We start from the raw sequence: 16,398 nt of genomic DNA on the forward strand, positions 1-16,398 counted from the left end.
TAGCTGATTCCGTCCTACCCACCCTGCAAACTCTCTCTCCACCCTGATAAAACTGACCTGTGCCATCGTGCCTGAGGGATTGAGAGTCTTTTCGTGGCAAAAGGTGGTTGGATCCCACGGTGGACATACGCTGTTCATTGGGGGACAGTCCCTCCCTAACTCTGCGTCGTCCTGGTGGTGGTTCCCACCAGGGTGTCTGCCCTACCCTCACTGAGGGTGGCCAAGTGGCCCGGGGGGGGCCAGTTAGAGTCCTCTAACCCGTCACTGGTCAGAGATGGGCAAATGCCCGAGCAAGGCCAAGCAGCTTTCACACTACAGGGCTGTCCACTTCCTCCCGAGGATGTGACCGCCAGGAACAGGAAGTAGAGGCAGAGATGGAGAGAGCACGCAAGCTCCGTGCTGCCTGCAGCCATGAGGCCGGTGCGACCATGCAAAACCCGCTAGTTTGTAAAAAGAACAGTAGAATCCAAATCCTGTTTCTGGAAGCTGGACTCAATGAAGGTTACATGCTCAGTGTGGAGAAGACACTTAAGGTTTTTCATTCACCTAAGTTCCAAAGAGCCTTGCTTTTCTTTTTTCCTTCTGGTAAGAATTATCTCCCTGAAGTTTGCGTTTCTAAGAGCTGGCCTAGGTAAGAGTTCCTGGAGGAGACCAGGTGGAATATTCACAACTCAAAAGCACAGGAAAAGAATGAGAGTTCCTCCAAGAAGGACTTTACTTTCCTAAATCCAGTCTTTTACAATGTCTGCAAGCCTTCTGAGGTGAAGAAGGGATGTTTGGGGATTGATAAGAAAAAGGATAGGTAGGCTTTGAATTGCTTCTAGAGCTGCATTTCTGTTCTTGTAAGGACTAGGTTTGTAAGACAAGGACAGTTTCTAATTCCATAAGGAACTGGGTTGCAACTTGATGAATGAAGCCAACAAGATCTTTAAACTTGAACTTGTTTTTTGGACAGGGGTGGCAGCCATGGGATCCGAAGGCGACTTCTGATTTCAGGCTCCCTCCTTGTGGTTGGTCTGTCCGACTTGATTCAGGACTTGGGCAAGGACACATTGTCCTTCTGGTGAGTACCCTTTTGGTTTCTGAATTAGAATGCACTTGGTTCACATTCAAACGTGTAGTTTTCCTGAGAGCAAAACTAAAACAAAAATTGGAGGGCATGGGTCAAACACCTAACGAGAGACAACTGTCTCCAAAGCCCAAGGCTCCCGGGTAAGGATAGGGTGGTCACAGCCAAGCAAGGGTCACAACAGGTCACTGGCCACCTGCAGGAAAAGTCCATGTAATGAGACCCCGGTCATGGGCAAAGGCTGTCCACCAGGACAGAGAAGTATCCTGTGAAAGGTAAACTGTCAAACAAAACCCAAGTCCCAGCCCTAAGCTCACGCCTTAGGCTATAGAGAATATTTTCTTCATTCTAGGAAAAACTCCGCAAATGGGATCCCACTCATCTAAATGCTTTAAGGGTGCCCCCCACCCCGGCCTTAGGAACCACCCACAGCACTTCCGTGTTAAAAATTTTTTTGGTCTGTCTGCATACACAAGGACCAATCTTACTGAAGACAAACTAAAATGGCAATGGTCACCATGAGGAATGTTCCAGTTAGCCAAGATTGTTCACTTTAGAAGTGCATCTGAAAGCAAAGGCTCCCAAATCAAACAAGTGGAATGGGATACCTATTTTAATTGGCGTGAGGAAGCCTCCAGAAGGCTTCAAACTTCCCAAATAGCTTCACTGAAAGATTCATTGCAAAAGGATAATAAAACAAAGATACAAGAGATGCCCAAAATAAGACTGTAAGACTGATGTTAACTCCTACTCTCCCCTCTCTCCACCTTGCCTCATTATACTCTCCTCCGTCTGCACTGTCTCCCCACTTTGAAGAGACTGCGTGACTGTAAACAAGGTCATCAAGTTGGTGGCCTTACGAACACCCCCTATCTGCCCTCAAAGAAGGACCCCCATTTGGGCTCTCCCAGGGTTGATGGGACTCCATGGATTCTCCTGTAACTGCTACCAGTTATTCCCTTCAACAGCCAAGGGGAAACTAAAATTAATGGAAAACCTTGCCAAATTCTGGTAGATTAGTGGAGCTATACTCTCTAAACCCCAGTTGTTCCAGAGCCTGCAGACGGGATCCTGGTAAATCTGGCAGAAGCTGGAAGGGGTGAGAATTCTGACCAGAGTCAGCTCTCCTGAATCTCTGTTTGCAGTGCCCAGTTGAGAGAAAGGTAAAACGTTCATGTCCCTTCCTTTCCAAATCCAGACCCATTGGTTGATCTTTTCTCTCCCAGGGACAGCTGTTGCCTTCTTGTTTGTCTCATTTTGTGTGCTGAGAACTTGGCTCGGCGACCGTCAGGTTGGGCAGATATAACAGGAACGTAAGTTGCACCTTACATTGGTGGATTAGTGCCCACCCCTCAGGGGAACTAAGTCTTTCCTTCTTTTGGTCATCTTTGGGAGTGGCTCTGGAGCTTGGGAGAGTGGTGTCCTTTGCACCCTCATTGGGAATGCCTCTTGCATTCATGGGGTCTTTCAATAGGGCCAGGAATATTTACTGTTTGTCCCCCTGACAAGATATTTAAAAGGATTGTTTAAGTAGCTCTATGGTCAGAAGTTGGCCAAACTGCTGGACGCTGATATACAGAGCCCGTTAGGAACTTTTTAAAGGCTTTGTCCCCTAAGTCAAAATGAAGCTATGTACCCAGAGGGAAAGAAAAACATTCCAAAGACAAAGCTCTAAATCTAGAGTGTAGGAATCTCTTGAATTCCATCTTAGTTGAAGATCTTCTCTCTGATCTAAAGAAGCAAATAGAAGATAATGTAGTTGGATGGGCTACGATGTCATTCACGTTGCAACCCAATTCCCCGACTGTCCTTGTCTTACAGACCTAGTCTTTACAAGCACAGAGATGCAGCTCTAGAGGCAGTTCAAAGCTCACCTGTCCTTTCTGTCAATCCCCAGACATCCCTTCTTCATCTCAACAGGCTTGCAGACATTGTAAAATACCTGGATTTAAGAAAGAAAAGTCCTTCCTGGACGAAGTTCCATTTTTTCTCCTGTGCCTTTGAGTTGTGAATGTTCCACCTGGTCTCCTCCGAGAATTCTTACCTAGGCCAGCTCTTAGAAACACAAACTTCAGGCAGGTAATTACTTCAGGCAGGTAATTCTCACCAGAAGGAAAAAAAGATGGGGAAGGCTATTTGGAGCTTAGGTGAATGAAAAACCTTAAGTGTCTTCTCCACAAATAGTAATGAAAAGCGTTAGCCATCTGAGCAGGTAACCCTACCTTACTCCAACTTCCAGAAACAGGATTTGGATAAAAGTGTTCTTCTATAAACTAGTAAGTTTTGCATTATTGTACCTGTCTCATAGGTAAAATTTTAAAACAAAAGCTTTACGATCTCTGCATCTGTCTGTATGTTTATCTATGTACATTGTATGTTTGTAATGTTTTTCTACCTCTGGTATTGCCAAAATTAATTTGCAAAAGAGCATATTTAATTGGCTTAAAGCAAAATAAGCGATTATCAAATTAAGTATTCTAAAACTCTGAAATACAGAAACTTAACCCAAATGTTTTTCAAGTTCGCATGATCTAGGAAAAATCTTTAGTAAACAAAAGCTAACTTAAGTTTGTTGGTTTAATTAAAGTAGGTATGTTAAATATAGTGCATATGTACAACTTTTATTCTACCTGGGTTTATTAGTCAAATAAGTTCACGTTAATCTCTGTTACAAAATTTGTCACCAAGGAAGAGAACTTAAGATGTTGGCTAGCTGTTTAATGCCTCGAGAAATTTTCATGACTAATCTAAACAGAATTGTTAAGAACACAGGAACAAATTTCTCACTGGGTAGAAGTTTTTTCCTGTTGATAAGCAACTGCCTCTTTTGTAGCAAAGAAATTACTTCAAAACGTCATCCCTATATGGGGCACCCCCATCATTTCTGCATAGTGACTGAGGAACTCATTTTACTGGCCAGGTAATCCGAGAACCCTGGAGAGTCCTTCTTAGGCTATACAGGCTGCATTCAGGACTCGGAGAAAAGACTAATGACATCATTAAAACCCAATTAGGAAAATTTCCTGAGACTTTGACCAAGGTGCTGTCACTGGTCCTTTTGCATCTAAGGTCCTTGCCTTTTGAAAAACCTAAGCTCACTCCCGAGGAAACAGTACCTGGCAGACCCATGCATCTGCTTCAGTCTCCATACTGTGACCCTCAAATTGCCCAACAGGACCTATTAAAAAAATGGCTAGTCACCTATTCTCTATTCCTCCTACAGGTTAAAAAGCGTATTACAGCCTGACACTGACACCCCTCATGACCTACTTCCTGGAGAATACAGCCACTGGAAAAGACACCAACTAAAGGACTCCTGCTTCCCTCCTTGGAAAGGATCTTTTCTGGTACTGCTCGCCAGTTCCTGCACAGCTAAATTTGAAGGCATCCGGCCCACCTGGAAGGAGTAACAGGACCAGAATGAACCAGCAAAGCCACAGGTGATCTCACACTTAAGATCTCCCGGCACCAGAAGCAGACAACCTCGGACATAGATAGACAGCTATCCCAAGACAACGGGCCAGGCCTGTGTAACTTAACTTGATTTCCGCCACTGTTCTCTTCACTGTGGAAATCATGATAGGGGAAGTTAACCAGACTCCTCCACTTATCTGTTTTCTCTCCGGGTTGCCCGTGTCTTCCAGGCAATTGCCAAGCGAGGTAACCTTTCAGACGCTGTATTTGTCATTTAAAACTCCGATCTGTCTGTAAGGTTGGAGACTCCCCGGTCCTTCCTGTAACCTGATTTTCCAAATCTATCAATCATCCTTGGTGCCACCTTAAGCAACAGCTGAAGTCCCTTCGATGTCAGCTACAGTGTTAAACTTTTGCAGCCCGGTCTCTCAGTGCCTTATTTTTACCTTTCTCCGATCATAACTCTCCTTGCCCTGTCTGACACAAATGCCTTGTACACCGTAGTACATTTGTGCCCCCATGTTCTAAATCAGATTTCAGAGGATTTGTCTCTTACCTTCTGAAGATGTTACACTGCTTAGGTTTATTGTTCAGTTACATGGGAAGCGTTGCCAACTAAGTGATGATAAATCTTCTTGGGTTATTTGTATTTTAATAACACTTAATATAATTAAGTGTTCTAGAAATTGTGTGAAATTCCTAGAAATCTGATATGTCTTGGTATAAGGTTATCAGTCATAATTCTGGTTATCTTAAAATATTGTCTGTCAATCACAGAAATAACCAAATTTCCTTGTCAATTCCATTATAATGAACTCTCATCAGATCTTTAGCACTGGGCATTTTTAAGTTCTTTTGTCATTGACAGACAGTTATTGTTTTACTCTGACGCTTTTGCAAAAGTGAGATTCATGGCAAGGAACCTACCAAGAACTCTTGACCACCACATGGCTGCCACATCACAAGGGGCCAAACCTTGGGTACGTATTTCACACCTGATGAAGGCTCCACCTGACTTCCGGTCCCGTGCAAAAAAGCTGCAGCCCTCAAACCAATCAAACTGACCAGCCACCATCGAGACAGACAGACAGACTGCTTCCTCCCAGCATGTCAGACCAAGAGCGTGTCTGCCTTTCCATTCTGCCTTCCCTCTCTGACCGTCCTTTTCCTAATTCTCACACTGTGAAGGTTTTTATGATTCTTGCTGTCCATCTTTTTTGCTTTGCTCTGGCCTGGAAAGATAATGCCACTGTTCACATATCTAAGGCCATTGCAAAGCGGGCTAAATCTAACCTCAAAGACTCTGAATTATCACGATGCCAGTGATTACACTGTTCTGTCCATCACAGACTGCTCCCTGATTTCAATGCCTCCGTTTCTCTGGACCAAACAGCCAGCCCACCTTTCTGTTGTGTCCCACTCCCTAACCCTGGGGATCTACTTCCTTGTCTCTGGTTAACACCCCGGGGAACCCTGCATCCAGGCTCTGTACAAAGAAAGGGATGCGAGGCAAGGGAAAGAGAATAAAACCACCTGTGCTGTCTACAGACCCTTCAGGTGTACTGGCCTCCACGGCTGTCACCTTTTGGGGCCCGAGCCACAGATGGAAACGGGAATTACCGGGAAGCATTCAGTGGTTCAAAATCTGCTTCCTTTGGTGCAGCCCTACTCCGCCGGCCAGGAGCTGATACAAATGAGGGCACGACCAGGAATCTCTCCTTACCTCTTGAAGATTCCAGAATCTGCTGGTAAAGCAACAGCTGCCCAATGAAAATCCCTAGACTCTCTGGCCAGAGTTGTTCTTGAAAATAAGAGAAGCCTCTGGTTGATTATCCTTCAGCTGAACAAGGAGATGCCTGTGCTGTGACCAGCACCGCCTGCTGCACCTGGATCAACACTGCTGGGGAAGGTGAGACTACTGAACAAACCAGTCACTCTCTTAGGCCAACAAACCAGCCCACGGGATCTTTCTTTGGGGATTATTCTGCTTATAATACTACAGCAGTCGCCGTAGTGTGCTGTATTCTCGCAAAAGCTTTAAATGCAACTTTGCAGCCGCTAGCTACCAAGCAAATGATCTCCCTCAGAACAGAACATCAGAAAAGGAACAAAGAGAATGACCGACTGAAAGACCATGAACCCAGTGCCGTGACCTGTGAAGACCACACCGATTCAGCAAAAAAAAACCTGGTAAGAACTCCACAGCCATAGCTGGGAGTAGCGCTAATGCCTTAAACTTGGATCACTTCTCTTAATTAGGCTCAGAGTCTGATGAAAGGGGGTAATTGTTAAAAACAAGACAGCAGACTCAAAATGAAGTCACTTAGGCTAGGTTCCATATCACCAAACCGAGACTTAACTTTATAGTTTCAGCTCCCCCAGAAAGGAGTCTTTAACCAGTCAAATCGGGACTCGCCGGATCAGCACGTCTGCCCGACAGACCCCTGCCGTCCCCTAACGGAGAGCGACTGGGCTACAACCAACCCGCTTTTTCACCTGGTGTAACTTCCTTGTTCCCGCTCCTTTCTGCCTGCATGTCTTTCGTTGTGTACAGCTCCTTTCTATCTGCCGGACCGGAGGCTGCCTGATTCATGAATCACTGAAATAAAGCCAGTAAGCTCTTTCAGATATACTCAGTTGAATTCTTTTAACACCATCTTCCTCTCAAAGGCTCAGCCCCTGTTTTCCGAATCCCCCATCTGCCAGCTCAGGGCACTTGCAGTAAAAATTGTTCACGTCTCCCCACTTTGGGTCAGGATCTTGTCCTACCCTACTTTTCAGGCCGAAGTCTCGCTCTTTCTCTACAGCAAAATGACACTCCGCTGTTCCCCAGACACCCCTGCTTGTTTCTGCATCTGTGCTGCTTTCGCCCTTGAACTGGCCTCCACCCTTCGAGACCCCCTCCTCGCACCCCGGGCCTTGGAAGGGATCCCTCTCCCCTTGGAAACCTTTTAGCATTTTGTTTAAAGTCTCAGGGTATTTAATACGTAAGTGCTGCAAGAATCATTTTTTGATTGAATAAACTTACCACTTTTTTTTTTTAGCCACTTCTGAATGGTATCCTTTTTAGTTAACCCTTGAAATGCTCTTAATTTCAATACCTTGTCTCCCCCTGAGGACAGGAACCAGACCAGGTGTTCGTGTTTCTATGCCCGCTGTAGCAGGGCTTTGCAAATTCCAGCGTGCATTTGATTCACCCAGGGATCCTGTTAAAATGCAGATTCGATTTCAGTATGTCCAGGAGTCTACCTCCTAACAGGCTCCTGGGTGATGATGAGGGTGCCGCTCGTCGGTGGATCACAGTTTGGAAAGCAGGGCCCTACGGCACTTGGTAGAGTGCACAGCCGTCACTCAAGAACACTGGGATGACATGGTGGGTGACCAGGTGGTTCTGGATGAGCTCAGTCTGCCCTTGGCGCCTTGAGATATAAACCGCATGCTGCTGTTCTTTTCAACCAACGTTGAGTACTAAAAGTACCCGTAAAAGCTTCTACCGGTATCTGCACGTACGAAGAGCCTGGGGAAGTCTAAAACATACTCTGTGGTCTGTTCTGGGAAGTAGCAGTGGGGATACCTAACACACACACACCTGATGTAAAAAACATATAAACATCGACTTCCACATGTATCTAGAAATAAGACATGAAAATAACGGCTTCCACACCACTCGGATGTTTCCTTCTGGAAATTATGATACATACGGCCAAAGGCAACACAGATGCAGCACATCTGAGATCACAGACTCATGAACAGTGAAGGGGGAAGGCTGTAAGAATGAAACATGCCCTTACGATACCTCTATTCATCAGTACTTTGGTGAGTTGGAGACTCAGACCCATCCATAATGGGCGAGTTTTCTGTTGCTTCTCTGAACCAAGGAAAGCAGAAGGAAGAGAAGAGAGGTCAGGTTAAAGAGAGGAGCTGACACAGACACGATGAGTAGCTTATTAATGCACTGGAAGGCCCAGCTGACTACGCACCCAAGCGCTAGTGACACGTAACACAGGCCGTGCACAGCCTTCAGCCCCCTCGCGGGCGTCACAGGCCTCTTTAGTTTTGTTAGGAAGGCAGCCAGGCTTTGGCACTTTTGACCCATTTCTTATTATCACATCACAGAGAACAGGTATTGTTCGTTAATGATAATTCAACTCAATCTGATAAAAGAGTTTAAGGACCAGAATTCCTTTTTGTTTCAAATTGGTCTCGAATCCTCACTAGCTGTGTGTGATCAAACATGGGCATGTTCCCAGATCCACTCCAGGGGAAAGGCAGGTGCTCATAAGTTCCAAAGCCTGCTGTCCGTCAAGTAACAGTCATGTATTGAGATCAGGTGAGACTGGGTGTGATCCAGAAAATTTGGAGGAGCCAGAAAGACAGCCTGAAATCTGAAGGTCCTTATCCGGAGTGACATGGGTTAGCCAGTGGAGGTACCACAGACACAGAAGACCTGTCATTCTTTCTATGAATCTGTCTTCTTGAAACTCTTGGGCCCTAAGCCCTGCAGCAGCTGCCTGACCACACGAGCTAGAGCTGGGGTGTGGATGGTACGTAAGGCAGTGTTAGAAGGGTGTGTAATAAGGATAGGGGTACCTGCTGCCCAACAGCCAGGCAGTGGGAGTGGACACAGAACACCGGCAGTTGGGACCGCAGGGTCTGTTAATTCGAGAGCGTAAGGGGCAGCGTGCGGTGGGTCGGTGATGGATGGTCAAACCTAAGTGCCTCAGCATCCCCTGGAGGGCGCTAACACACAGACCGCCGGGCGCCACCCCGAGTTTCTGATTCAGTGGGTCACGGATGGGTCCGACAGGTGCATTTCTAACAGGACCCCAGGAGATGTTTATGTTGCTGGTCTGGGGTACCACGTTTTAAGAACCACTGGCTGGGTGGAAAAAGACGAGGCTTCGGGGTGGGCCCACGGAGTGCAGGGCTGAAAGTCCAGCACCGTCCAGCTGTGCGACATTGGGAAGACACTGATTTTCTCTGAGCCTCATCTATAAAACTAAAAAAATCTGGGCACTTCCCTTGCAGGATTGCAGTGAGGATTATATGAGCTCAGCTATGTTAGCAGAAGCTTCCAGCCTTTGAGTACACAGCAATCACTCAATAAATACGAGCTCCCCTTCTGTCAAATACTAAGGCTGAATTAAAGCCTGGTTTAAAATCGCTAGAGATAAATCTGCAGCAACAAAACGTGTCTGCCGAGAACAGAGCCTGAAAGGAGGGGCCGGTTCGGGTCCTGTAGTTTCCCTCTGGTGTAACTCACAGCTGTCAGAGTTTCCCAGACATCCCCACGGATGCCCCAGCAAACGAGAAGCTGAATAAAGCTGGATAAAGGGACCTCTTATTCCTTTAGCCAATGGATAATGATAGAATGGAACATCCACTTAAGAGTCCACGTCTTAGGAGCAACGGAAGAGGCGGGGATGGTGAGGGGAGCAGGAGGCAGGTCGCGTGTATCTACCGGACTCTTCTGTACATGAAAACATCCTAAGTGTCCATGAGGTTTACTGTGCTATGTGGTGTTCTCTGCCTACATTTAAAGCTGAAAGAGGAGCCGAGTTTTGGTTTCATTTACTGTGGGCCACCTCTTCAGGGTCTCAAGGTACCCGACTGTTTTGAACAAGGGCTTGGCCGGGACTGAGACAGAATCTGAGCCTTCTGCTTTTTTTTTTCCTTAAGAAGCATCCTGACACCAAGACAGTGGACACACTGCCAAGCATGCAGAGCAGCAGGCTGGGGCTCAGGCCGGGGGTGGGTGTGGGTGGGTTCCTGAATCTCTCCTTGGCTGGCCTGGGGTGATCGCAACCCAAGTCCAGTGCTGTCTGGAATTCTGGCCAAAGAAACACACTGGGCTCCCTCCACATTTTGAGGACCATCACCAACTTTGAAGGAGAGTAGAGAGAATTCACCCGAATAAAGGGAAGGCGCCGGAAAGGAGGGGGTGGAAGGTAACAGCAGTGCCTGGGGCTTCTCGGGAGAGGAAGAAGTTCCCAGCGCTGTACGCCGTTCCCGGTTTTCCAGTACCTCACTCTCCTGCCGATAAACCCTCTGTCACTAGGATCTTACACCTGCTATGCTCTAACTGACGAAGAACGCGGAGGATCACTGCTAACCAGGAAGGGAGGGTCGGAGGTCTGAAGGGGGAACTCACCCGGTCCGCCAGGTTAGGATGTGGTGAGGGCTGCCGGGGGGCGTCGCTCCAACTTCACTGGACGGCGTTGAGCTTCTCTGGCTTTGAGGTAAGGCAGCTGCGTGTAGGTGGCGCAGAAGAGACACAGGTCAGACACGGGACAGTAAAGGAGCTTCTTTCCAGAGATGCTACCTGTGGCCCCGTGGCAGGGTCCCATGGGAAAACGTCCACCCCTCTCCTCTCCCCACGTTTGGCCAATGACGTTTTCTCCCCCCAGCTGTGCAGCTCCATTCTGAGTCAAGCTCGCTTGGGGTCCTAGGTCCCCGCTTTGCCGCTGGGAAGTGGCCACAGGGATGGCGACAGTCCCCACTGTCCTCGGAGGGGGGCCTGGGCTGGCCTAGCGCAGGGAGGACCTGTTTCTCTGCACAGGGCGTTTCCAGATACGGCCCCAATGTTAAAACTGTTCTTTATTACGAACAGAGAACCTCCAGAAAGGTTGTCTGAGCTTGTGGTCTCTGCCGTTTTAGGCTTGTAATTTACCATGTCAGGACCCTTCCAATGGGGCAGGGCTTTTCAAAGCTCATCCAAACCCGACCACGTGGAGCTTACTGATGTGGGCAGGATTTATTTAGTTGGGAAAACTCAGTAGGAAGTAAATCCTACTTAAATGCGTCCCTCTGCTTCCTTGGGAATGCAATCTTTTTCATTAGGATGCTTAGTCTAAAATACGTTCCAGAAGATTGACCGAATCTTTTAAGGTAAAGCAGATCTACTAGACAAGTGCTACAGTTGCAACAGAACATAAATACTCCTGACCTGTCCAACCTCAGCTTCTCCTAATAGGGCTACAGGGGACCATGGTCTTTAAATGATACACATAATACATTCATTATTCTCAAACTCCTCCTAGGAAGCTGATGGCATAATTCACTGGGCTGGTTTTACAGATGACAGGGATCTGGAGAAGGTTCTCGGACCTTGCAGTCCACGGCTCTCCCGCGCTTGCGTGAACCGCATTTATTCCTGTCTCTGCAACCTGACATTTGGCAATGACATGATAAACGAGTCACTGGGAGTCTGGGGAGAAGTTGCAGAAGCCCTGTGAGCTGGCACACCCGGGCAGCCGGCCGGTCCTTCCTTTTCGCCCTATTCTCCCCAGGCCCCAAGAATCTCCTTCAGTCCCCCAAAGAGGAACCCCCCCCCCATTTTCTGTCTATAAGATCACTCTCCCTTCCCTGGATTTCTGCCCACCCTTAACCTTCTTTCCAGTCGCAAGTCAAATCCTGACTTGGACTTCCTTCCATTTGCTGCTCTCATTTTATCCTGATACTTTAAAAATCATTTTTCATTATGTCTCAGAATCCTCTCCCACTTACTTTCCTACAGTCAGTGTGATGCAGTCTCTTTTTAATTGGCTTTTATCAGGCGATTCATGATCGGGCAGCATCCCATCTACCAACTAGAAAGGCGCTCCGATCAAGTCTCATCACCGCACAATCTCCCCTCTTTGTGGGTGCTAAGATATATAAATGAGTGAGCGTCTGCTGGAGCCGAAAACCCCGCAGGGACGTGGAGACTGCTGGACACTTTTTTTTTTTTATCATCGTTATTCTTTCCTGGAGACGGAGTGGGAAGGGGATTAACTTAAGGGAGAGAACGGGTTTCTTCCATGTTTCACTTGATTCGGTACTGCTCGACGCCCTGAGTACAAGGATATGCGGTAACCCTTCCTCTGATGATGAAAACTTTAAGATGTAACAACGGGGCATCAGAAGCACTTTACAAACATTACTTTGGTCAGAACATAACATCAGTGAAACGAGATCTCGAGGAGCAGTCTCGAGTTTTCCGGGAAGTCACCAGGGGAAGTCACAAGCAGAGCTCGCCACTTCATTCTGTAGCCGGTCTGTGCCACCTGGGGGAGACACTGGCCAAATCTCAGGGCTTCAAGTGTTCCTCTCCCCTGCAAGGGTACCGCTCAGGTCTCTAACCCACTGCTGCCTCTCACCTACTACTGTCGCCCCCTTCACCAGGGTAAAGGCGCACCTTTGACTGGATAAACCCTGAAAGACACGGACTTCACCCACTGCTTGGATCTCCGTCCTTACAAGGACAAGTGGCTGCGGGGATGGTCTGCACCCCTACTCAGGAAGCTGATATGGGAGACGGCGGTGCGCGCAGTCCGCTGGGCTGGGGCGGGGCTTAGGATGCGCTGCCCCACCCCTTCCCAGGTCTGCCTCACGCGGCAAAACCTAGGCTCGAGCGGGAGGGATGAGGAAGGAGGGGAAGGAAGGTCTCACACACCTGACAGCTAGGTTTCTAGAATTAACCATCTCTTCTTCCTGCCTGCTCTAAGAAAACCTTCAATCCCCACCAGTTCACCTCCATACCGACCAGGTGCGCGCCGAGCCGTCCGCCCCTCCTCACCTGACGTGGCCTTGCACATCTGGGGCATCCTGGTGACCCTGCTGTGCGCCACGAAGGTGCTCTGGGAGGAGGCGCTGTACTGGGAGCCGCCGTCCGAGGAGGCGGAGCTGGCGTGCGACAGGCGGCTGTGCTCCTTGTGCGAGGCGCTCGAGCGCTGGTACCACTGGCGCAGCTCGTCCGAGACGGCGGCGCGGCCCGCGCCCTTGTCGTGGGCGCCGCCGTCGCGGCCCAGCGACGGAGTCCGCAGGATCTGCGAGCGCGACGGCGTCAGGCGGCCCGCGTCGCCCTCGTCGCCGCCGCGCCAGCTCTCCCGGAACAGGCCGCCGGCCGTGTACGAGTTGGAGGTCTTGAACTGCGCCTTGACGCTGTAGTGGCCCTCCTGGTCGCTCTCCAGGCTGCGCACCACCACGGGCGTGGCGCCGCCCTCCACGTACAGCGGGTACTCCTTGATGCGGTACTGCGAGCTGGGCTGGCTCTGGCTGTGCAGGTAGACGCCGTGGCCGTGGCCGCCGCCGCGCGCCGCCAGGTTGGGCATGCTGCCCGAGTTTGCCGCGCCCAGCGCGCCCGCCGCCCGTTGCCGCTGCCGCTGCCGCGCGCGCGCCTTGGACGGCGAGTCCTCGGCCAGCGTGGAGTAGTTGGCATTCATCTGCGCCGGGTAGTAGTGCTCTGAGCTCGAGTGGCTGGTGCACGACGAGCAGTCGTCCATGGGGTCCGAGCCGTTGCTGCTGCGAGTCCGTGGCGTGTAGAAGTCGGGGCTCCCCGTGTCGTTCTCCGAGCCCAGGAGCTTGCCCTGGGACTCCAAGCTGGAGCTCCGGTGCCGAAAGTGCAGGGCGAGGCTGTGCAGCCGCGTGGGGCTGAGGTCCACCGACCTGCGGGGAGACCACGGCGCGCTGGGTCTGGGGGCGCCTGGGGGAGGGGCTGGCGGCTCTGCGATGCTCCGATCGTCGGACTCGGAAAGAGCGCGAGGCCGCAAGGCCCAGAGCCTCCCGCAAACGCGCATCTAGGAGAGCGAGTCTAAGGGCGGGGACCCTGGGGATCCAGGTGCTTCCCACCCCTCCCAGGTGAAGACCAGCCGGGAGCGGACGCTGATCCCCGGAGGAGAGCCGGGCCTCCGCCGTGATTGGGCGATGGGGACAAAGTGCCCACGTAAGGGCTTCTGAAAAAAGTATGCCAATAGCCAGGTTTTTTTTTTTTTTTTTTCTTTTAAAGGTGGAAAGAGGTTCTATAGACACAGCGAACCAAGATCATCCCCGTTCTGGTATTATGTTAAGCCAGATGAAATGCCCATTTTTGTAGGTCAAGAAACAGCCCGGCAGAAGCAATCATGGTTCCACCCAGTACTATTATGAGTACTGGACAGATTTCCATTTCCCCATGAACACTTGTCTAAAACGGAAGGTTGGTGGCACATGGAACCCTTAACAATGACGGATGCAAATACTTACCTCTCCACTCCTTTGTTTACAATCCATTCTGCTCATTGCAGCCACAAGATAAATGTCCATCAATATGGCGGGGGGCAGAGTACAAGGACTCCACAGAAATTCACCGTGGCTGGGTTGACCAAGTACAGGAAGAGGCGATTCCCAGGGCTGTCACTCAGGGTAGACTGCGAAGTGCCCACTGTATGGCCCTCCTTGACTCGGGCCTCAGTTTCCTCTCTGGTCCCACCCCGCTCCATCACTTTGTTCTGGCCACACCGGCCTCCTGGAACATGCTGAGTGCAGGCCTGTGTCTGGGGCCTTGACCCTGCTGTTCCCTGAATATCCTTAGAGCTTGCTACCCCCCTCCATCCAGGTCTCTGCTCAAACGTCACCCTATTAGATAAGCCTTCGCCGATGCTCTCCTTTAAATGGTCTCTCCCTTCACTCACTTGCCCTGTTCATTTTCCTTCTCAGTACTTATCACCACTGACTTATTTCTTTACTGTGACTCTCTTCCTACTAAAACGTCAGTCTGATGAGGGCACAGCGTGGTCTGTTTTGTCCACGGCTCTATGCCCAAGAATAGTACCTGGTACATATAGGCACTTGATAAATATCTGTTGCATGAATGAGTGAATGAGAGAATGAATGGACAAGAGACTCTTGCCTGGAGAGCTCAGTCGTACCCTACATAAATGGTTCACCACTTAGAGAAGATCACACCATCTGTCCTTTGAGCTGCAGTCCCTATGGATTTTAAAGTTATAGAGAAAATGGAGTGATGACTTTGGTTTTGCCTCTTTTTAGGAGAGGAAGGTGTGATTCACCGAAGCCTCACGTTTGCCTGTTCCTTTTGCTCTTGAATGAATTTACACCTTGGGGCATTAAAGGAAGTCAAGGATACATGAGGACTGTCCAGTAAAGATCACCCCACCAGGGCGAGGTTGTTCTGGCCCTGGTGCTCTTCCCTGCTAACCTGGGGAGCCGTTCCGGCCTCCACTTCTGTGGCTTAGGAAAGCTCCTTCCATGCCCACTGTCTCCAGGGGATTATCCGTCCGACTCCCGGTACCCACTGGGCGTGGACAGTGGGATATAACGTGTCTCTTGGCTCCCACGGGCTTCCGGCTGCCAGCTCAGTTCTTGATTCTGGTTCACTTAAAGAAGAACCTACCTCGCTGGTTCAGTCCTGACTCCAGCTCTCGGCTTATCTGGGCCAGCGTGGGTCCAACAATGCCAAAATTCTACAAAGGCAGGTGTGGTCTAGGGAGGGAGATGGGTGGACTCACCTCGTGGAATGCACGTAGTGGGGACTCCGGACTCGGAGGTCGGGTGTGGACGGCATGCTGCACTGCGAGTTCCAGGGCGGGAGGCTGCGGATGGGGCTGGTCTGCAGGGAGCTGCCTCCCCCTCCCGCTTCAGCGCAGCTCCCCGTGCTGGGGAAGCGCTTGTGGCTACTGCAAAGCAGAGGAGGCCACGCTGGTCACTGCCAGACAGAGCTGCACCTTCTCGAGGGTCGCTGACTATGTATGGCCTTGGGCCTTCAATCTCGGTGTCGGGAAGCTTGCCCGGGACTCCCCCAGAAGTGGGTGAGTCCTCTTCCCTGACGCCCAGAGCAATGTGCGATGAAGACCCTCACCAGCCTTCTCCGGGACAGGCAGTGTGACTGTTCTGCGGAGCCCCTCCCCTGAACCACAGTTTCTGTTTTCTAAGAGATATTTACCTGTCTGGGTACCCACTGGGAGCGTCATAGGACATAATGAAAGGAAAGGAGAAGAACAGAGCAGCAGTCCAAAAACGCTTTCGCAAACCCCTCTCTCCCACGTCAGCTGAGTAATGAGCTGCTGATACACAGCTAAGGTTACAGCTGTCCGGCTCCAGAATTCTCTTGGCTGATAATTCAGGATTCTGACCCACTCTGGGATTCTTAACGAGTG

At 49.9% G+C, this 16,398-nt stretch overlaps 1 protein-coding gene across 3 annotated transcripts in view; it reads right to left on the bottom strand.

Annotated features, from left to right (window-relative positions):
* FRMD4A (FERM domain containing 4A) overlaps positions 1-16,398 on the bottom strand; it is a 233,384-nt gene that overhangs the window by 5,264 nt on the left and 211,722 nt on the right. For 2 of the 3 annotated variants that reach the window (XM_060006260.1, XM_060006259.1), the window contains exons 20-22: positions 15,751-15,918; positions 13,041-13,909; positions 10,635-10,731 (exon numbers count right to left, since the gene is read on the bottom strand). In XM_060006260.1, coding sequence (XP_059862243.1) covers positions 10,635-10,731; positions 13,041-13,909; positions 15,751-15,918 — 1,134 coding nt within the window. Of the gene's footprint in view, positions 1-8,279; positions 8,352-10,634; positions 10,732-13,040; positions 13,910-15,750; positions 15,919-16,398 lie in introns of all 3 variants that reach the window. The other variant, XM_060006261.1, reaches the window with a different exon arrangement.

The sequence above is a fragment of the Delphinus delphis genome, chromosome 2 (assembly GCF_949987515.2).
Source record: "Delphinus delphis chromosome 2, mDelDel1.2, whole genome shotgun sequence".
Classification (NCBI taxonomy): Eukaryota; Metazoa; Chordata; class Mammalia; order Artiodactyla; family Delphinidae; genus Delphinus; species Delphinus delphis.